Raw genomic sequence first — 21,693 nt, forward strand, 5'->3', positions numbered from 1 at the left:
TAGGCACAGTCCAAGGCATTGAGAAATGTCTAGGGGGTGTCCCCCAAATGACACCTAGTCCCAATATAGTGCATTAATTTTGACAAGACCCCTATATAGGGAATAGGGTGCCATTTGAGACGCAGCCTCTGTGTAGGGTCTGAACACTGCTGGGAAGGGGAGTGTCTCTTCTGGCCAGGTTGTGTAATAATAAGCAACAGTAAATCTTGGCGTGCCAGACCAGGGGCCTGTTTAGGAGGGTGCAACTACAACATTACAAAACATTCACATGGAAATATATTGTGTAGAACAACACATTCTGTCATCTAGAATAGGGAGTCATTTCAGCATCTCTCTTCCTTACATTTCTATCTGCAAGGTTTCTGAATGTTTCACCTCACTGAATAATACACTCCTGAGTTGGCTCCTCTCCAGGCATACACCCCTTGTTTGCCATGACAATGAATGACAAGGGGTTGGCATGACAATGGCAGAAACAGACTGTTGGGACATGGTGAATTAGTCTGGTTTATCTGGGTTAATGAGGAACACAATCTTTGCCCTGGCTTGAAAGCTGTGCCTCCTGCCTGCTTAAGTGCTGCCAAGGCAGTGTTGTCATTGAAACCAGGAAGTGAAAGTTGGAGTATTGTGCCAGTAGTGCAAGTCTTAGTGTAGTTGTTGCCATGGAGATATAATATGAGCCATGTTGACATTGGTGCCACTCTTAACTTGTTGCTGTGACTGCCCGTGTGTGTATACACACAACGTGATACTGACCTGACACATGAATTCCTTCTGTCGGTTTCCATAGAGCAGTGAGAACACTGGGACTGGTGGGAGAGAAGAAAGGAGAGGAGAGTGACGGGGGCTACTGCAGGCCTTTCAAGGACACACAACAACAGGCTGCAATTTTTCTTTCCTTGACACACTGCTTTACACACTCACCAGCTAGCCAATGAGTAGATGAAGCCAACCCAACCCCACCCCTAGAAAGCAGTGTGCATCCCAAATGACAGCCGATTCCCTATATACCTTATGGACCTTGGTCGAGATTAGTGCACTATATAGGGAATTGGGTGCCGTTTTGAGAAGCAGCCAGTGCCTTTGCTGTCACCTTGTTGCCCTCTAACACCTCCCCCACCCCTGCATGCCATCCCTGAATTGGTTATGTGAGGTGCCCCACCTCCCCTCCCTTCTGTCCCCCATTATCAGAGTTCCAGGGCTGCAGTGAAGAATGCCTTATATGCACTTGTGCCTGTAAGGCTGTGAGGACTAGGGCCTGTCTGTCCTGTCCCACTGCGGCTGCTTGAAGTCATGTCCTGTGTCTGTGACAGAGAGCGAGAGAGAGAGACTTGCTTTGTTAACATATGTTTCCCATGCCAATAAAGCCCTTGAATTTAGAGTGTGTGTGTTAGGTGTATCAGGGGCTAGGTCAGCTGAGAGGGCCTGTTTAGCGGCCCAGCTGTGTCTTGACTTGAAGGCTCTGCACCCATTGTGTCGGAGCAGAGGGAGGATGGGCTGGGGGAACAGCAGTCCTTGTGTTGAGGTTTAGTGTGACACGCCGTTCCATGACCAAGACACTTAATGTGTCCCAAATAGCACCCTATTCCCTATTTAGTGCACTACTTTTGACCAGGGCCCGTAGTACACTACTTCTGACCAGAGCCCTATGTAGGGAATATGGTGCCATTTGGGACTAAAACTGTGCAGTGTGAACAATAGGGTCATCTGGTTCTGAGCTATCCATTCCAAGGCATGGAGCTCTGCTCCTTCTCACTGTCTTATCATTAGGATGAAAGATCTCTCATAGATAAGCTTAGGAAACAGGCTGCATTAAAGGAAGAATCCACCCAAAACCACCCATTACTATAATTTAGTGTTACATAACGTTATGTGAGAACAATGTTTTTGTGACAAATTCATTGTCATAATGTTGGTAGCAACATGAAAAGCATTGTGGGAATCTGTTGCAGCTCAAGTAGACTACAACACCCACAATGCTCTCTCTACCAAAGTTAATATCAGCATGTGAAGTACAGTTGAAGTCGGAAGTTTACATACACCTTTGCCAAATATATTTCAACTCAGTTTTTCACAATTCCTGACATTTAATCCTAGTAAATATTCCCTGTCTTAGCTCAGTTAGGATCACCACTTTATTTTGAGAATCTGAAATGTCAGAATAATAGTAGAGAATTATTTATTTCAGCTTTTTATTTCTTTCATCACATTCCCAATGGGTCAGAAGTTTACATACACTCAATAAGTACTTGGTAGCGTTGCCTTTCAATTGTTTAACTTTGGTCAAACATTTCGGGTAGCCTTCCACAAGCTTCCCAAAATAAGTTGGGTGAATTTTGGCCCATTCCTCCTGACAGAACTGGTGTAACCGAGTCAGGTTTGCTCGCACACGCTTTTTCAATTCTGCCCAAAAATGTTCTATGGAATTGAGGTCAGGGCTTTGATGGCCACTCCAATACTTTGACTTTGTTGTCCTGACGCCATTTTGCCACAACTTTGGAAGTATGCTTGGGGTCATTGTCCATTTGGAAGACCCATTTGCGACCAAGCTTTAACTTCCTGACTGATGTCTTGAGATATTGCTTCAGTATATCCACATAATTTTCCTTCCCTCAAGATGCCACCTATTTTGTGAAGTGCACCAGTCCCTCCTGCAGCAAAGCACCCCCACAACATGATGCTGCCACCCCCGTACTTCACGGTTGGGATGGTGTTCTCCGGCTTGCAAGCGTCCCCCTTTTTCCTCCAGACAAAACGATGGTCATTATGGCCAAACAGTTCTATTTTTGTTTCATCAGACCAAAGGACATTTCTCCAGAAAGTATGATCTTTGTCCCCATGTGCAGTTGCAAAGCATAGTCTGGCTTTTTTATAGCGGTTTTGGAGCAGTGGCTTCTTCCTTGCTGAGCGGCCTTTAAGGTTATGTCGATATAGGACTTGTTTTTACTGTGGATATAGATACTTTTGTACCCGTTTCCTCCAGCATCTTCACAGGGTCCTTTGCTGTTGTTCTGGGATTGATTTGCACTTTTTGCACCAGAGTACGTTCATCTCTAGGAGACAGAACGCTTCTCCTTCCTGAGCGGTATGACGGCTGCGTGGTCCCATGGTGTTTATACTTGCGTACTATTGTTTGTACAGATGAACGTGGTACCTTCAGGCGTTTGGAAATTGCTCCCAAGGATGAGGCAGACTTGTGGAGGTCTACAATTTTTCTTTTGAGGTCTTGGCTGATTTCTTATGATTTTCCCATGATGTCAAGCAAAGAGGCACTGAGTTTGAAGGTAGGCCTTGAAATACATCCACATGTACATCTCCAATTGACTCAAATGATGTCAATTAGCCTATCAGAAGCTTCTAAATCCATGAAATCCTTTTCTGGAATTCTCCAAGCTGTTTAAAGGCAAAGTCAACTTAGTGTATGTAAACTTCTGACCCACTGGAATTGTGATACAGTGAAATAATCTGTCTGTAAACAATTGTTGGGAAAATTACTCAGAAATTACTCAGTCATTCAGAAAGTAGATGTCCTAACCAACTTGCTAAAACAAACTGCGCTATCAATTTAGGAGTCTACAATCTCACCTGCAGGTCGATGTACCACTCAGTGGAGTCTGACATTTGCAATGGCACCATGCAATGCACCCTGGACTGAAGAGGCAGACAAATAGAAGAAATGTGTTAGACCCTCTGTTAAATTACAAACTTCTCTTGGTAATATCGCAACAATATCATCAATGGCTCATTCAAGAGAAGACGTTCTCTCATGTTATGAAATCGGCCAGTATTGAAATCTGACATGTATGATAGACGTTTTCACCATCTAAGAGTTGTATTCCTATTAACTTCCAGTGCAGTGAGAGCATTGCTTTATCACAGTGCTACGTCATACCGGATGGATTTCGGCCTGCTTGAACTCCAATAACTCAGATACACATGAAATTACACAGGAAATTGATAGAACATCACTCTGTGATGCACAAAAACAATATAACATTTTGAAATGGTTGAGTCTTTACTTTAACAACCTCTGATAATGCAAACTTGACGCCATCTTACGCCAATCTAAAGTAGGCTGGCTAGCTACAGTAGTCTTCAAGGCAAGCCCAACACTTTTTGACTGTTAGTGTTTTCCTAAGGGAGGTTTTGCCGGGGGGTTTGTTAGGCACAGGCATGGCAAACGTTCTCCTCCTGGCCTCGTCTCCTCTCCTTCTGCAGCTCCGTGCCAAAAGCAAAATGTTCAGAATGTGTCAGATACAAATATAATCACTAGAGCTGACTTAAATAGCTATTCTGCCTTCTATGAATATTCTCTGACATTGCATCCTCCTGAACAGGCCCCTGGTCAGACGGTCACATCACATGTACCACAGTAACTCATTAATTTCCTTCTGTTCCAGGGTTGCAGCCATGCATCTCAAGCAACACCCCAAACTGCAGAAGAAAGAGATCCACCTTGAGTCCAGTCAAGACAGCCAGAGAGGCCTTCATGTGAGCCAGCAGGGGGTCCTGTCACAGAGGACAGTGTGGGGGGTCCGCCCGGCAGTGACCCTGGTTGGTCCGATAAGCAATGGGCTAGGCCAGGGTACGGCCTGCTACCCCCTCAGTGTCATATCCACCAACACCCTGCAGTGCTGCAGTAATGACAACAGTGGCTCCAACCACCTCAACAACAGTAATAATAACCACGGCAACAGTGGCAGTGGGCTGCAGACCTCGAGGCTGAGTGAGTCCGAGGGGGATGTATTCCACAGTAGTGCCACCTGGGCCCAGAGTAAAATCTCCAAGACCACCTCCTGCAACACCCCCTCCTCCCTGCTACTCTCCACCTGCACCACCTCTTCTACAGGCTCAGTGGGCTCTGAGAACCAGGAGGCCTCCTTCAGAATCTCTTATGAAGGGGAGGACAGAGAGGGACCGCTGGAAATCTGGGCTGTCATCAAGCCTGGCAACACCAAGGAGAAGATCGCCATCTTCGCCTCGCCCCAGTGCCGTGGCAGCCTGGTGAACGGTGGCGATGGAGAGCCTGTCAGAGAAGCCGGTGAGGACTTGGTGAGCAGCAGCCCGGTGAGGACCGTGTCTGTGAAGATGAAGAGCTGCTGGGAGGACGAGGGTGGCTCTGTGGCCAAGCGCAGGAGGAGGTCAGGGTCTCAGGGGCACCACCAGGACCGAGACAGACAGTCATCCGGAGCCCTGGAGACACTGAGCCCCACTGAGAACAGCCCTGTAGAGGTGACCCTCTGCCTCAGAGAGAGCCCCAGAGTGCCTGAGTGTGGGGAGGTGGTTGTACGGGTGGGTGGGGAGCAGGTGTGTAGGGTAGAGGGTGAGGAGGTGAGTGAGACTGGGACTGACAAGGCTCTCTCTGTGGTGGAGTTGGTGGCCTTCTTGGAGCAGAGAGCCAGCGACAAGCAGGTGGACTCTAAGCCTGTGTCTCTGCGGAGCTCCACAAGCATTACCTTAACCAGGGGGCTGTCACTGACCCTAGAGCCTCAGCAGCCCAGAGCCCCAGACCAGAATGCCCAGGGGACAGATGAGGAGGCAGAATGTGTAAAGGTGTCAGACATGGTGGCCAAGCTGGAGTCAGAGTGCCTGAAGCACCAGAGTGTTAGAAGGGAAGGGTCCAGATCTGGAGGAGAGCTCTCACGCAACAGCCTCACGCGCAACAACCTCTCACGCAACAACAGCCTATCGCGCAACAACAGCCTGCGGAGGAGGGTGGGCCGGGTGCTACTGGCAGGAGCAGATGCCTTCTCCATCTCAGCCCAGCCACCTCCATCTCAGTCTCCCACCGGGCCCCATCATGGACTAGAGGAGACGACCAGGGTGCCGCACCGCCACGCTAGTCCCTCTACTGGCTATCCCTCTGCTAGCACCAGCCACACGGACAAACTAGCTCCCAGCAGCTGCCGTGAAGCTGCCCAGTTGGCTTCCAGCACCTCTGACTCAGCCTCTCCGTCTCGCAGCGTGGACTCTGGGTGTGGCGCCTCTGTCGTCAGAGAGCCAGATGAGAGCTGTGAGGCCCAGGGCCTGGGGCAGCAGAAGAAGAACAGGGCTGTAGAGTCTGTGCAGAACCTGCACTTCCAGCTCCTGTCAGAGCAGGCCAGAGCCAGCAGTACAGAGAGCAGTAGTAAACTACAGTGTGAGGAGCCCCTCCCAGGCATGCTGTTCTTCTCACACACTCTGCCCTCACAGGTGGTACTTGAACACACACTCCCACACACAGACAATATTCCCACCCACACACACACCCCCCAGGACATGGAATCCAGCCCTAAACCCACCAGAGACTCAGCAGAACCCTCCAAGATTCAGCCCTGTGACCCTTCTATCACTTCTCTCCTCCCTGAACCCATATCACATAGTGAGAACTGGGCCGAAGAGGCGGTGAGTGAGGAAGAGGGGAGTGATGTTAGCCGGTGTGAGACAGTGCCTTTCCCCCTGCGCCGCATGGTGTCTCACGAGTTCCTGGAGATGCGCTTTAAGATCCAGCTGCTTCTGGAACCCCAGCAGTACATGTCCTTCCTGCCTCACCACATCATCATCAAGATCTTCTGCCTGCTGCCCACAGAGAGCCTGGCCGCGCTCAAGTGCACCTGCCACTTTTTCAAGTTCATCATCGAGAGCTACGGCGTGCGCCCCGCAGACTCCCGCTGGGTGTGCGACCCCCGCTACAAAGACGATCCCTGCAAGCAGTGTAAAAAGCGGTACGGGCGCGGAGACGTGTCCCTCTGCCGCTGGCACCACAAGCCCTACTGCCAGGCGCTGCCCTACGGCCCCGGGTACTGGATGTGTTGCCACGGCTCCCGCAAAGACACGCCCGGCTGCAACGTCGGTCTACATGACAACCGCTGGGTGCCCGCCTTCCATAGTATCAACATGCCAATCTATAAGAAACCCAGGGAGGTCTCTGAGGAGTAGTGGTACAGACAATGGGAGGAGAACTGACTTGGCTTCTGTGCGCTTTATTTTGTCTGAGGGCTGATGTCTGTCTGTCGCCATATGTGCATGTGCATTTATTTGTGGGGAGTTTGAGGGAAACCATGTTGCTGATACTGATGAGGAATCGCTGGATCTCTTCCTTTACCCCTTCCCCCCCAACATTTTCCTGACCCCTGACCTCTAACCCCTCAGGTCCTCTGAGATTGTGAGCACTTTAACCGTGGTCAGAATTCTCAATCCTCAAAGGATTCTGTCAGGGTATTCTATTTACTTGCTTCAATGTTTTGGGTTGAAGCATAAACTCTGGTTCTAAGTGTGTTGAAGAGAAGCGCTTTAATTAATCTTTCTCTTCAGTGTTGATGCTTAATGTGTCCCTCCTTACCATAGCTCTTTCCTTATGCATCAACCGACCGTTACATTGGAATAGATACTTTAGTCAAGGTAAAGCCTATCAATGTTATGCAGTGTATCCCACCCACAAGTGATTTACTCAGTGTGTGTATTATGTTGTCTAAGTGAGTACATACATGGCTGCAGGTCCTCGGTTTATGCAAAATGTGAATCAACCCTATTCCATATCCCGGTTGCTTCCCAAATGGCACTATATTCCCTATATAAGGCACCCACAGGACTCTGGTCAAAGGTAGTGCACTATATAGGGAATAGGGCACCATTTGGGTAACGGAATATATATCCCCACTCCACTGTATCAGGCTCCGGGTCAGAGAGGCTTTGTTGTCGGTTTTGGATCTGATTGAAACTAGTTTGTTCTGTGCCCGGTTGTGTTTACATTGTACATAGTGCTACAGAGTCCTATATCAAAAACAGGGAGAATAAGAGTGACAAGCAGCACGAGTATCTATGACTTGACTTGAATGCATTTATTAGCTTCGGTTTGGTAAAAAGAAAAAGTTATTTACCCTGTCATGTGTATAATGCTGAATTATTATTGGGTGTTTTTTTTTTTGCAGTGGGTCCCAGATGTATAACCCAGTCTGTAACCCATATGCTTATTAGCCGCTCGCAATTTTTTTTCTCTACCATTTATTTTTATTTTTTATGTGTGTTGGAAATGGTACACTTTTCCCTATATAATGCACTACTTTTGACTAGGGCCCATAAGGCTCTGGTCAAAAGTAGTGCGTTATTATATAGGGAAAAGAGTGCCATTTGGGACGAGTTTGTTATTAATATCCCTCTTTTTATAATGCTATAACTTCTTGAAGGGAAACATGGGAAATGTCACCTCAGTGTCTCTGTTCTTTACAATGACTTTAACTGGACATGATCTAAAAGAAAAAGAATCAGGCTTGATGACAAATGGGAAAAATAATGGTCTCTAAAAGTAGTTTGCTCCCAGATATTTTTTTTTACTTTGTTGTATATTCCTGCTGTATTCTCTGTAAATGCATTTTACTTCCAATAAAGCGCATTTAATTCGGAGGTTTTAACTGTCATACCCTACCTATTCATTGTCTCTTTTAAACTGAAAGGAAGTGTAACTGTTACAACATAAAATGTATTATTTTTCTTTACTGAATATTGACTTTATGAATATATGGAGGGACTATATATGTCACTTTCCATTTATCACATCTTGAGGTCATTCAATAACATTCAATTGTCAATGTTGTGTTCTTCACAACTTAAGGTCTGTACTGTAGAGCTGGTTGGTATGCTTGCCTTTCACTGGGGCAAGGGGAATTGGTTAGGGTCCAGGTGTGTTGGAAAAGATCACAACGGAATTATAAAAGCTAAATCTATGCCTTGCTGTGAAAATGAATTTCTGGAAGTTGATATTTAGTCAAACAGTTGAGGGAGATTCACTGCTTGTCAATTTTATAATTTTAATATAAAAATTGCTTTCTCAAAGGGTCTGGACTGTCCATTTTAAAAGGGAAGGTGAGATGAGTAAGCAATGTACCAAACAAAGGGTGCTAATATGAACCAGGGCTGGACTTGTCTGCCTCCTGAAATGGTCACATGCAATCATTTTCTTATCATTTCAGGTGCCCTTAAGTCACAGCTAGGGGATGAATAAGGCTTACATTTACATTTTAGTCATTTAGCAGACGCTCTTATCCAGAGCGACTTACAGTAGAGTGCATACATTTTTACATACTGAGACAAGGATATCCCTACCGGCCCAACCCTCCCTACCGGCCAAACCCTCCCTAACCCGGACGACGCTATGCCAATTGTGCGTCGCCCCACGGATCTCCCGGTTGCGGCCGGCTGCGACAGAGCCTGGGCGCGAACCCAGAGACTCTGGTGGCGCAGCTAGCACTGCGATGCAGTGCCCTAGACCACTGCGCCACCCGGGAGGCTTGGCAATAAAATATTCTGTGGTTTTGATGCTGATCATCTTCTAAATCCAAACTTGTTAGAGCTCTCTTAAATCTGAGTACTAGCATGCCGTGTGTATTTCATGTACACCGTAGTCTGTGCCTGCCTGCCATACAAAATAAATAGATTTACCAGCAAGCAAAGGTTACTATGGCTGAGTTCACAAAGCCTAATTCAGATTTTTTTTCTTCACTAATTGGTCTTTTGACCAATCACAGATCTTTTTCCACAGCTGATTTAATTGATCAAAAGACAAATTAGTTGAAAAAAAGATCAGAATTGAGTTGCCTGTGTAAACGCAGCCTTTGTCAAGTGTGGAACCTGTTTTTCTGTAAAGCCACTGGTTACAATAGTTTGGGGTTTGCAGTGCAGCTAACACTAATGCCCTTGAGTCCATCTGAACATAGTTGTATAAAAGACTTGACTCCACTTAACACATGCTTCTGGTTCAAAGCAAACTTTTATGGAAGAGAAATTGCATGAATTCTTTTTTTAAACAACCTATTATGTCACTAGTAGGTTATAAAGGTCATTAGAGATCTTCATTCAAATTGTCTAGGGAAATAGTGCTTATTGTGACGTTTTGCATAAATGCAGAATCTGTAACACCGTTGATTTCCAAATAATGTTCCACAAGCCCCAAAGACAAAATAAACCAACCGCTTAAGACATGCATTTACAGACGGAAGATGGACGTATAATGGAGAGAAATTGTCTCCAATACAGAACAGGCAGTAGTAGAATACAGCGATCAGGTTCTATACTGATCAAAAATATAAACTCAACATGAAACAATCTCAAAGATTTTACAGTGTTACAGTTCATAAGGAAATCGGTCAATTTAAATAAATTAATTCGGCCCTAATCTATGGATTTTACATGACTGGGAATACAGATATGCATCTGTTGGTCACAGATACCTTAAAAATAGGTAGGGGCGTGGATCAGAAAAAGTCAATCTGGTGACCATTTCCCTCATGCAACGTGACACATCTCCTTAGTGTCAAGATGATCAGGCTATTTATTGTGGCATGTTGAATGTTGTCCCACTCCTCTACAATGGCTGTGCAAAGTTGCTTTATAATGGTAGGAACTGGAACATATCGTACACGTCAATCCTGAACATCCCGAACTTGCTCAATGGGTGACATGTGAGTATGCAGGCCATAGAAAAACTGGGACATTTTCAGTTTCCAGGAATTGTGTACAGATCCTTGCGACATGGGGCCGTGCATTATCATGCTAAAACGTGATGGTGGCACGACAATGGGCCTCAGGATCTCGTCACAGTATCTCTGTGCATTCAAATTGCCATCAATAAAATGCAATTGTGTTGTCCATAGCTTATGCCTGCCCATACCATAACCCCACCACCACCATGGGGCACTCTGTTCACAACGTTGACATCAGCAAACCCACATGACGCCATACACATGGTCTTCGGTTGTGAGGCCAGCTGGACGTACTGCCAAATTCTCTAAAACGTTGGAGGTGGCTTATGGTAGAGAAATGAACATTCAATTTGCAATTGCATGCACCCCCAACTGGAGACATCTGTTGCATTGTGTCTTGACAAAACTGGCCTTTTATTGTCCCCAGCACAAAGTGCACCTGTGTAATGTCATTCTGTTTAATCAGTTTCTTGATATACCATACCTGTCAAGTGAATGGATTATCTTGGCAAAGGAGAAACAGATTTGTGCACAAAATTTTAGATAAATAAGATTTTTGTTCATATGTAACATTTCTGGGATCTTTTATTTCAGCTCATCAAACCAACACTTCACATGTTGCATTTATTTTTGTTCAGTGTACAAATGAAGTAAGCCAAAGATGTGTCCCTTTATATCCTTCTAATTTATGCCACCTATATGTCATTGTCCACCTGTAGTAGAAAAGACCCACACAAACACGAAGCTTCAGGCACCCACGTTACTATAAAAAGAATAAGGGCTCCATTCAATCCATATCAAATGAAGCGATACAGATTTCACGATATAAATTATTTCAAGGTAATTTCTGAATGAGCCAACATATGCAGCATTTACCATGAATGTAGTCTCCGCCAATGCTAGAACATTGCCTTTCAAATTTATATTGGGCTGTGGTGCCAAAATTCTACAAAATGGATTGAATAGAGCCCCAAATATTTTTTTTTAAGGAAAACAAGATACCACTAGATCACCAATCCCCCAAAAAAGTACAACGTTGAACTGCTTCAGTGGGGTTCTTTATCCCATTCTCCTTCCATCACACAGACATGACCGGTAAGTAAACAGCAATTGAAGTAAAACAGTGTCATAATTCTGAGAACACTAAGGTCATGCCCCTTGTTTGGCATTTGTCAGTATTCAAACACAATTCTTACATGAACCATTTTGTTGTAATGCAGCATGAAGGTAGTCAACTGCATCCCAAATGACACTCTATTCCCTATGTTTTGATTTATTTAACCAGGCAAATCAGTTAAGAACAAATTATTGTTTACAATGACGGCCTACCTCAGGCCAAACCCTAACGACGCTGGGCCAATTGGGAGTATCATAGGGCGGCGCCTGGAATCAAACCATGGTCTGTAGTGACGCCTCTAGCACCGAGATGCTGCGCCACTCAGTGTAATACACTACTTTTGACAACAACAAAAAAAAACATAAAGAACTGACAATAAGGATGGGTACACAGGACAGTGCAGATCTCAGGAGGAAAATAACAGGATAGAATGAAGCCACATTTGTATGTCCCACATCCAGTGCAATGCTGTGGCATTCCTCAGTCTTGACATTTTGAATCAACGTAAGTTAATGCAACTGCCGGTCCAGTCTCTCTTTGAATAGTCTTCTCACAATCGCTGGGATGGAGCGTGCAGCACCCAAAGTCTTGCGAGAGAGACTACTCATTGAACAAAGCCTCCCCAAAAGGCAGTCTTTCTCACTATAAACATTTACACCAGAAGAATCACTGCTGCTATTTCAATGACAACTTTTCTAGTAAAAACAAAATATCCCTTCTTGGTGGTTGCAGAGCAGCGCAGGAGTTGACTACAGGCAGAGAATAGAGCAGAACTATCTCTGTGATTGGGTATGTGGTATTCTGTATAGCTCCAGCAGTCCAGCCTGTCCTGGGGTGTATTCATTAAAAACCAAATGAACTAAAACAAGGAGGGACTAAATGAACTTGTCCAATAAGAAACCCTAGTTTTTATTCTACATTACAAAACGTTTATTTATATATATTTTGCACTAATGAATACAACCCTGGTCAGTGAGCCTCCAGGCTTCTCTCCCTCAGCGCTGGCCGGTGTAGGCCCGGAACCAGGAGGTGACGGAGGCAGCTGCTGAGGAGATCATGCCCCCGGCCTGGCCCACAGGCTGAGACACCTGCATGGCCATGCTCTGGGACAGGTCCATGGGCTGGGAGGGGATGTCACAGAAGCGTGGGCTGGGGACCGTCTCCCAGTCTGTCCCCAGGTCTGTCTCCTCGTCCGTCACCATCTCGTCCCCGCTCTCCTCCGCCGGGCCAGCCGCCTCCGGCTCCACAAACTCCATGGAGTCCTCCAGATCTGCAGTCACCTCGTATGGACCCGTCCTGCACAGAGGGAGGAGATAGGGTGCCATTTGGGATGCAGACTATTCAACATAGAATGCACTACTTTTGACCAGGGATTTTCTTACCTGCCCAGGTTCTTGTTGTCGGGAGAGACCAGGAACATGATGTTCCTCAGGGTGTGGTGAGGGTGCAGCAGCTCACTCTCAACATGCTGCAGGAGAATACACAAAACTGGTATGTGCAGGGTGTCCACCCACTTGGCCCAGAGTGGGTGAAAACATACATTGGTGATGTAATCTCACTTCCTTGTCATAAAATACATTGTACAAAGACAAATATGATTCATGTTCTGAATGGTTCAGTAGGGTCTTTCTATAACATATCATTACATCCCAAAAGTTAGATTTCGTGGCCTAATACATCTGATAATAAGCGCTGAGCTCTGTTGACATAGCAGTACGCTTTCTCGCAGCGACTTGAGGATTTTACATGGCTGTGGTGGTCGTCTGCAAAGTTGTTTCCGCGGATCGCAAAAAGCCAAATGAACTCAAACTGAATTAAATGTAAAAAGCTTGCAGTACACTCATTTCACAGAGATACGCTTGTTTTTGTGAGAAATCTAAATAAGAACTGGAATTTCACATTATGTATGCATGTATAAAAAGGTATAATGAAATCAAAACGCGTATAGTAAAATACTAGGTCATGTCTCAAAATCAATACCCATCTTACCTCTATTTTGACATTTTAGCATTTGTGGCACAAATCCCATTCAAGTCACAGGACCGATATTTACATTTTTCACACGTTAAAAACATCTATAAGTGACTTTGTAGAGTTTCACAATCATTTTTTTTATAGATACTTTGGGATTGTTTGGACATGAGCAAAAAATGCTAAGATCGGTCCCATGATTTGAATGGGATTTGTGCCACGAATGCTAAAACTTTAGCATGTAGAAACCATGCGAGGGAAAATGAACCAAAGCATGGATTTCTGTCATACCTTGTCCATAGAGTGCTTACACAGTAAGGAAACCAATGTGTCATTTTGTAAATTTGGGTGAACTATACCAAACACTGCTTAGAACTCAGAAGAGCAGCAGCGGAACAACGGCAAGGGGGGAAAACTTAGAGGAACCATGCTCTGTAGTACCTGTGAAAAGCAGAGGTGGAGGATGTTGGTGTTGAGCTTGGTGACAGCACGGGTGAACCTGTACCTGCTCAGGCTGTCACCACAGAACTCACTGTTGCACAACTTCTTGGGCAGATTGACATCCAGGATATGAGAGAGGATGTTGATGAGCTGGGTAGCATAGCAGAGAGCTGCACTGATGGTGTGGGCTGGGTTGATGTGGTCCAGCTCTGGAAATGAAAGCTCTTAATGATCACAAATAGCCTTGGCACAATACAAGTAAATATGGTAAATCGTTCATCTCTAAGTAAAAGATGTTCATCTCAATCAGCTAGTAGTTTCTTCTTTTGGTAAGTGTGTGGCGCTACAAAAGTATACTCAAATATATTTCAAATGTATGCACTAACTGTACTGTAGGTCACTTTGAATAAAAGTGTGCACTAAATGGCAAACGTAATCATTACATACAAAGTATTTGACTAAAAAGTCCTACCTGGCCCCTCATTGGTGCTCTTGTCTTCCACCCAGCTGTAATAGGGGGAGCAGTCCCCGTTGCTAGGCAGCGTGACCCTGGGTCCGGTGATGCTAATGCTGGTTTCTCCATTCTGGTCATCCCAGATCCAGCGCCCTGACAGGTAGGTGGTGCGACGGGCCTCAGCCAGCTCACTCACCGTGCTGGAGGTCAGAGCCAGGTCACACTCTGACAATATGTCCGCTGGGTCCCTGAGAGAAAGAGGAGCAGAGAGGAACATCTCTAAAACTCTTCAACCAGTAGATGAGAGGGCAGTATAGATTAATGTAGGCCTATACTTGATGTCTATTGCTAAAGCATCAAATCCCTGGATAGACTATTGGTCCTGTCCTTGAAGAAAACTAAAAGCCCTGAGTCATATTCCGGCCAGCCATGGAGTAATACAGTATATAAACTAAACTCAGCAAAAAAAGAAAAGTCCTCTCACTGTCAACTGCGTTTATTTTCAGCAAACTTAACATGTGTAAATATTTGTATGAACATAACAAGATTCAACAACAGACATACACTGAACAAGTTCCAGACTGGTGACTAACAGATATTGAATAATGTGTCCCTGAACAAAAGGGGTGGTCAAAATCAAAAGCAACAGTCAGTATCTGGTGTGGCCACCAGCTGCATTAAGTACTGCAGTGCATCTCCTCCTCATGGACTACACCAGATTTGCCAGTTCTTGCTGTGAGACGTTACCCCACTCTTCCACCAAGTTCACAGATTTTTCKGGGGGGGGGGGGGGGGGGGGSTCTAGCCTGCACCCTCCCATCTAACAGGTCCCAGACATGTTCAATGGGATTGAGATGTGGGCTCTTCACTGGCCATGGCAGAACACTGACATTCCTGTCTTGCAGGAAATCACACAGAGAACAAGCAGTATGGCTGGTGGCATCATGCTGGAGGGTCCTGTCAGGATGAGCCTGCAAGAAGGGTACCACATGAAGGAGGAGGATGTCTTCCCTGTAACGCACAGCGTTGAGATTGTCTGCAATGACAACAAGCTCAGTCCGACGATGCTGTGACACACCGCCCCAGACCATGACGGACCCTCCACCTCCAAATTGATCCCGCTCCAGAGTACAGGCCTCGGTGTAACGCTCATTCCTTCGACGATAAACGTGAATCCGACCATCACCCCTGGTGAGACAAAACTGCGACTCGTCAGTGAAGAGAGCTTTTTGCCAGTCCTGTCTGGTCCAGCGACGGTGGGTTTGTGCAAATAGGCGACAACGTCGCCAGTGATGTCTGGTGAGGACCTGCCCTACAACAGGCCTACAAGCCCTCAGTCCAGCCTCTCTCAGCCTATTGCGGACAGTCTGAGCACTGATGGAGGATTGTACATTCCTGGTATAACTCGAGCAGTTGTTGTTGCCATCCTGTACCTGTCCCGCAGGTGTGATGTTCGGATGTACTGATCCTGTGCATGTGTTGTCACACGTGGTCTGCCACTGCGAGGACGATCAGCTGTCCGTCCTGTCTCCCTGTATCGCCGTCTTACAGTAAGGACATTGCAATTTATTGCCCTGGCCACATCTGCAGTCCTCATGCCACCTTGCAGCATGCCTAAGGCACGTTCACGCAGATGAGCAGGGAGCCTGAGCATCTTTCTTTTGGTGTTTTCAGAGTCAGTAGAAAGGCCTCTTTAGTGTCCTAAGTTTTCATAACTGTGACCTTAATTGCCTACCGTCTGTAAGCTGTTAGTTTCTTAACGACCATTCCACAGGTGCATGTTCAATCATTGTTTATGGTTCATTGAACAAGCATGGGAAACAGTGTTTAAACCCTTTACAATGAAGATCTGTGAAGTTATTTGGATTTTTACAAATTATCTTTCAAAGACAGGGTCCTGAAAAGGGGACGTTTATTTTTTTGCTGAGTTTATAAGAAACCCAGGGAGGTCTCTGAGGAGTAGTGGTACAGACAATGGGAGGAGAACTGACTTGACTTCTGTGCACTTCTTTTCTTTTTAGGGCTGTGTATGTGTCGCCATATGCACATGCGCATTTATTTTGGGGGAGTGAGGGAAACCATGTTGCTGATACTGATGAGGAATCGCTTCCTTTACCACTTCCCCCTCCCTCACAACCTTCTCCTGACCCCTGATCTCTAACCCCTCAGGTCCTCTGAGATTGTGAGCACTAACAGAGGTCAGAACTCTCAATCCTCAAAGGATTATGTCAGGGTATTCTATTTACCCAGCAGTTGGTGGAGGGCATTCCTCAAACATTGAATAATTAGAGCAGTTTGCCAGTAGGAAGGTGTAGCAAGCTCATTGGATGGTACAAGAAGCGTGTCTGCAGTTATCTTGGCCAAAGGCTGTGTACAACCAAGTACTAGCTCCGGGTACTAGCTCCGGGTGCCAATAATTTTGCCTAAGCATTTGTCTTTATTTTTAAAATTAAATTTATAAACTTATGTTTACAAAAATAATATTGGATCAGCAACATTGAAAATTCAATAGGTGACAAATTATTATTTTTCTACTTATTTGAAAAAAAAAAAAAAAAAAAAATGGGACTCCTTTATATATTTGGATGCAACTGTATGGCCCTGCTGCATGAGGTACAGCGTCACTGACCTGCTGCCCTGTTTCTCCTCCTGTGTGGGGAAGATGTGAGCAGTGAGCTCCAGGATGTGTCCCTTGCGGACCTCAGCCAGGTGATCCAGACGACCCTGCAGCTCCTTGCCCTTCTTCTCCAGCAGTTCTCCCAGCCGCTGGTTGTGTCTCTCTATCTTGTCCCTCTTCTCCTGGTGGCGGCTGGCCCGCCGCTGCAGCCTCTGGCTCTCCTCCTGGGAGCGAAGCAGCAGGTCCTTACCTGCGGGGGAGAGGGACGGATACTATGTTGATTGATATGTTTAATGGACGCATCCCAAATGGAAAAGGTTGTGGACTATATATGGAATATAATGCCATTTGGGAAGCATCCAATGTCTTCCACTATTTCAAATGCCAGGTTTCATAAAGACATTACGCGGAAAGTATAAAGAAGACAATACATTAAAATGTAAACATCTAGGGTCATTCGTCACTGATTTGAATGTCCGTTGGTGCCATGTAACTCACCACTCTTCACCTCTTCGTTCCCACAGCCAATGGCCTCCTTCAGCTGCTCAATCTTCATCTTGCATGACATCATCTTCCATTTCTGAATGAAACCGAACATATTAGATTTGAAAAGAATAGGCAGGATATTGACACATAGAAACACACAGACAGAGGCTACATCGCGTAGGGCAGAGTAAATTAAGTTTATCATGTTCTTGTGTGTTGTCATAACTTAACTTACCAGCTGATCTGCCTGGACCTTCTTATCCATGGCAGTAATGACCCTGGGAAAAGAGAGTGTATATTTATTCATATGATTAATATAATGAGACATTCCTGTATGCAGAAACGATTGAAAACAAACAGCAAAGTAGTAAGATATTATTCAACATATTCATTATTTTTTAACTCCAACTAGTCTTCAATTTTTACCTCTGTTCAAGAAGTTCTTTCTTCTCCTTCAGCATTTTAAGTCTTGTCAATTTTTCAGTGTATCTATAAAAATATATAAAAAAAATATTTCATTAATAACCCAATGGCATGTTAATTTTTTCTCTGACTGCAGCTCTGCAGAATGAGTGAAGTGCCCCCAAGCACAGGAATTGAGCGAGAGAGAGTGGCTTAGAACGAGCTACTTTACAAAAATAAGTTGAGATTAATTTAACTATAGAAAAACGAAATTCTGGAAACTCACAAAAGCATGATAGAACAAGTAAAGCAAAGTATTAGGCCAATGGCCCTTTACGACTTCACTAACAAAGAGCCATATCATGACAGTTATTTTTAGTTTCACTACACTAGAAAGTTAGGACGCTAGCAAGCTACACTGTTTAGTGTGAGATGGTTGGTGCTCAAATGGCTTGATTATTCATAACATATAGCTAGCTAGGTGTTATGTTCCCCAAACAGCCCTACTGGGTGTAACGTTCCATGGTTCTCTTGTAAACAAACTACCTTGCTAGCTAGCCAACTAACAACAACAACCTAGTGCTAAGAGCTAACGTTTTGTTTATGGCAATGCTAGCTTATTGTAAATATAGCTAGCCAGCTATCATGTTTGTTCGATTGTTGAGTGCTAAAATCAATCTTAGCTGATGATGCCGCATAAGTTGTCATCACTTAGAGCCGTGTTATGAAGTTAGCTAAATGTTAACACGCACAGTTCGGGGTTTCTACCGTCGAAGTACACGAAATCCCCTGCCTGGATGCACCGGGCACAAGTCAGCCTGCGCCTGGCGGTGTTGCAGAGAGGACATCTCTCCACCGCGACATACAGACCCTCCGCGTCGTCCACCGACTCCACCATCAGAGATCCAGGGGAACCTGCGGTGGTTGTGGTGTGTAGGTGGTGAGAGCGAAGTGGTGGCCGAGCACTGGGCAGTGCTCCCAAAGTCCCTTCGCTAGGGCCGAGGGCTCGGACTTCGCTTCCCGCTGAGGATGCCATGGAACTGCCGTTCCAGCGCTAGCTAACCTAGCTAAATGACTGCTACTCTGGCTAACTAGCTACATAACTACTGGTATACGGTCTGACACTCTTCGTTGCTTCTTGTAAACGTTACGGGTATGAAGTCTTAATTTTCGGTTATTTGGTAAAGGTGGCTATTAGCTAACGTTAGCTAGCAAACTGTGTCACTGTTTTTTTGTGTGACATGGTTTGTTTATGTACGTATGGTCACGTGACCATACCATACGTACAATCTGAGTCTATGCAAAGATCTGTTTACTTTTGAATGTAGCTAATCTTTGGTTTTATATGGTCTATGCTACAGATGGATATAATCTTTGCTGTAGGGCAGGGATGGACAACTTTGATGGTGCTAGGGGCCACAAAAAACAACAACTCATCACCAAATTGCGAGCAAAACATTTTAGCAGCCACCCAATTTTTAGCAGTTTCTAAACCCAGAGGCGCAACATCGCGAGACTTCTGGGAACGCTTGCGAAACAGACCAAGCAGGTCAGTCCTGGGTTTGGGAAGTAAATGAGAGAAGTGAAACCTAGATTCGAGACAATGTTTAAAGTAATTGTACTTGCTATTACTCTAACCTCGTGAGTGACAGACACACGTTTTCATTTTCGTCATAAACGACTTTATATCGAAAGGGTGCCTCTGATTTGACGGCCTGCATATGCGCAGTTCGGTGCGAGTCGACCGTCAGACCCGATGACGTGTATATAGGCATGAGTTTTAGCCACAGATAGAACAATTCGATTTTTAGAGAGGTTAAGATATATAAAAGCTTTGGTTTAGCTAGCAAACGTCGCCATCACATCGTCTAAAAGTGTGATCGGGGATTTCTATTGGAGAAGCAGTTTCAGCCCACTCATGCGGCAGCTACTGTCTTTGTTTTGTGCAATGTTACATACTGCATTTTGCCATGGGGTGTAAAAAAAATGTTGCAGTTTTAAAGCAAGTTTGCTGTAATTCTACACATTTTGACATGGGGTAGAGAGAAAATTTAGCGATTTTATAACTAATTTCATGCAATTCTACTAATTTTGCCATGAAGCAGAGAGGAATATTTGCAGGTTTTAATGATTTGAGACATACTAACAACATCAATGGGCCCCCCGGCCTGTAATTCAATCATGATTACTACATTTAGAAAGCTAGCCGCTAGACTAATTTACCAATCTAAATAATTTTAGCTGACGTGGGCTAATTGAGTGACTATCAGTGACTGACATAAGAAACTGCTGATGCCAAATCAAAGTTTGTCACGTGCGCCGAAAACAACAGGCGTAGACCTTACCGTGAAATGCTTACTTACTACATTTAGAAAGCTAGCCGCTAGACTAATTTACCAATCTAAATAATTTTAGCTGACGTGGGCTAATTGAGTGACTATCAGTGACTGACATAAGAAACTGCTGATGCCAAATCAAAGTTTGTCACGTGCGCCGAAAACAACAGGCGTAGACCTTACCGTGAAATGCTTACTTACAGGCTCTAACAAATAGTGCGAAAAAAAAGTATATGTGTGTGTGTGGGTAAGTAAAGAAATAAAACAGTAAAAAGGCATTTGAAAATAACAGTAGCAAGGCTATATACAGACACCGGTTAGTCGGGCTTATTGAGGTGGTATGGTTAAAGTGACTATGCATATGTAACGGATGTGAAATGGCTAACTAGTTAGCGGTGGTGCGCGCTAATAGCCTTTCAATCGGTGACGTCACTTTCTGAGACCTTGAAGTAGTGGTTCCCCTTGCTCTGCAAGTGCCGCGGCTTTTGTGGAGCGATGGGTAACGATGGTTCGTGGGTGACTGTTGTTGTGTGCAGAGGGTCCCTGGTTCGCGAGGGGACGGACTAAAGTTAAACATATATGATGAACAGAGAGTAGCAGTAGCGTAAAAAGAGGGGTTGGCGGGACAATGCAGATAGCCCGGTTAGCCAATGTGCGGGAGCACATTGAATTGCACCTTGAAGTGTATTATAATATTCTCTCTTGCAACAGTAAGTTTAGACCCCAACTTGCAACAGTAAAAACATGAGGGCCTTCAAATGAGGGGTCGCGGGCTGTCAGTTGTTGATACCTGCTGTAAGGAGATGGTTACTTTACATGTGGATGGGATCAGTGTAACTCACACCTGTAATGTACACTCTGATATGGAAACAAGCATGTTTTATTACTAGCGCTCAAACCCTGTAGTTATCTCCACACACAGTTGACTACAATTCCAATGCTGTTTTAATGTTGGTAATCACTTGCAAAACCTTTTTGAAACATGCAGATATTCCCCTTAATACCAACGAGAAAGGTTTAAAAAAAGATTCACTTACTGTAGCAGTTTTGAACAGATCCATATGCTGTGTATGCATCCAGTTGACGAACTACACTTCCGAGTTACGCTTACGCAGGTGTTCGGCGCACACTAGATAGCTAATTAGCACAGGTGGCTGCCTCGGTCTTCCTTGAACAAGCGCTGTAATATGGCCGCGTGGGAACCCTAACCCTATAAAGGTGTGTAGTAATTGAACCTTTTGGATTTAGAAAATATTTATCTGATATGTTCCTTATGTTTCCGAAATCGTACCGCAAGCGATGTGTTGTAACGTTCGAACGAGCGTTTGTGCTCTTAACAAAACTCCCCAGCCAGAAGATGCCATCAAAGATTTTTATAAATAATCCAAGATATACCACAGCCTGTCGTTTCC

At 45.0% G+C, this 21,693-nt stretch overlaps 2 protein-coding genes across 7 annotated transcripts in view; one reads left to right on the forward strand and one right to left on the reverse strand.

The window, feature by feature from the left end:
- LOC111963471 (F-box only protein 34) overlaps positions 1-8,396 on the forward strand; it is a 30,807-nt gene extending 22,411 nt beyond the window's left edge. For 3 of the 5 annotated variants that reach the window (XM_023986932.2, XM_023986934.2, XM_023986933.2), the window contains exon 3: positions 4,401-8,396. In XM_023986932.2, coding sequence (XP_023842700.1) covers positions 4,401-6,918 — 2,518 coding nt within the window. In that variant the 3' untranslated portion in view covers positions 6,919-8,396. Of the gene's footprint in view, positions 1-790 lie in introns of all 5 variants that reach the window. The other 2 variants (XM_070443425.1, XM_070443426.1) reach the window with 2 other exon arrangements.
- A 2,628-nt stretch (positions 8,397-11,024) lies between these two features.
- On the reverse strand, positions 11,025-19,237 carry LOC111963472 (beclin 1-associated autophagy-related key regulator). 2 transcript variants are annotated; one of them, XM_023986936.2, is made up of 9 exons: positions 18,698-19,235; positions 17,970-18,032; positions 17,779-17,821; positions 17,556-17,637; positions 17,070-17,307; positions 14,459-14,688; positions 13,987-14,195; positions 12,957-13,042; positions 11,025-12,870 (listed from the first exon to the last, which is right to left on the reverse strand). In XM_023986936.2, the coding sequence occupies exons 1-9, from the start codon at positions 18,979-18,981 to the stop codon at positions 12,570-12,572; spliced, it is 1,536 nt and encodes a 511-aa protein (XP_023842704.1). In that variant the 5' UTR covers positions 18,982-19,235; the 3' UTR covers positions 11,025-12,569. The 2 variants fall into 2 exon arrangements, with proteins under 2 accessions (XP_023842704.1, XP_023842705.1); XM_023986937.2 differs by lacking the exon at positions 17,970-18,032 and having other exon boundaries at positions 18,698-19,237.
- Positions 19,238-21,693: the final 2,456 nt, after the last annotated feature.

The sequence above is a fragment of the Salvelinus sp. IW2-2015 genome, linkage group LG4q.2 (assembly GCF_002910315.2).
Source record: "Salvelinus sp. IW2-2015 linkage group LG4q.2, ASM291031v2, whole genome shotgun sequence".
NCBI classification, from domain to species: Eukaryota; Metazoa; Chordata; class Actinopteri; order Salmoniformes; family Salmonidae; genus Salvelinus; species Salvelinus sp. IW2-2015.

Excerpts from the sequence above, each read along its gene's own strand:
- LOC111963472 (XM_023986936.2), bottom strand. The coding sequence starts at position 18,981 with ATGGCATCCTCAGCGGGAAGCGAAGTCCGAGCCCTCGGCCCTAGCGAA. Across the intron at positions 14,689-17,069 it reads GAGGAGAAACAGGGCAGCAG|GGACCCAGCGGACATATTGT; the intron begins GTCAGTGACGCT and ends TCTTTCTCTCAG. Across the intron at positions 13,043-13,986 it reads TCCACCTCTGCTTTTCACAG|CATGTTGAGAGTGAGCTGCT; the intron begins GTACTACAGAGC and ends ATTCTCCTGCAG.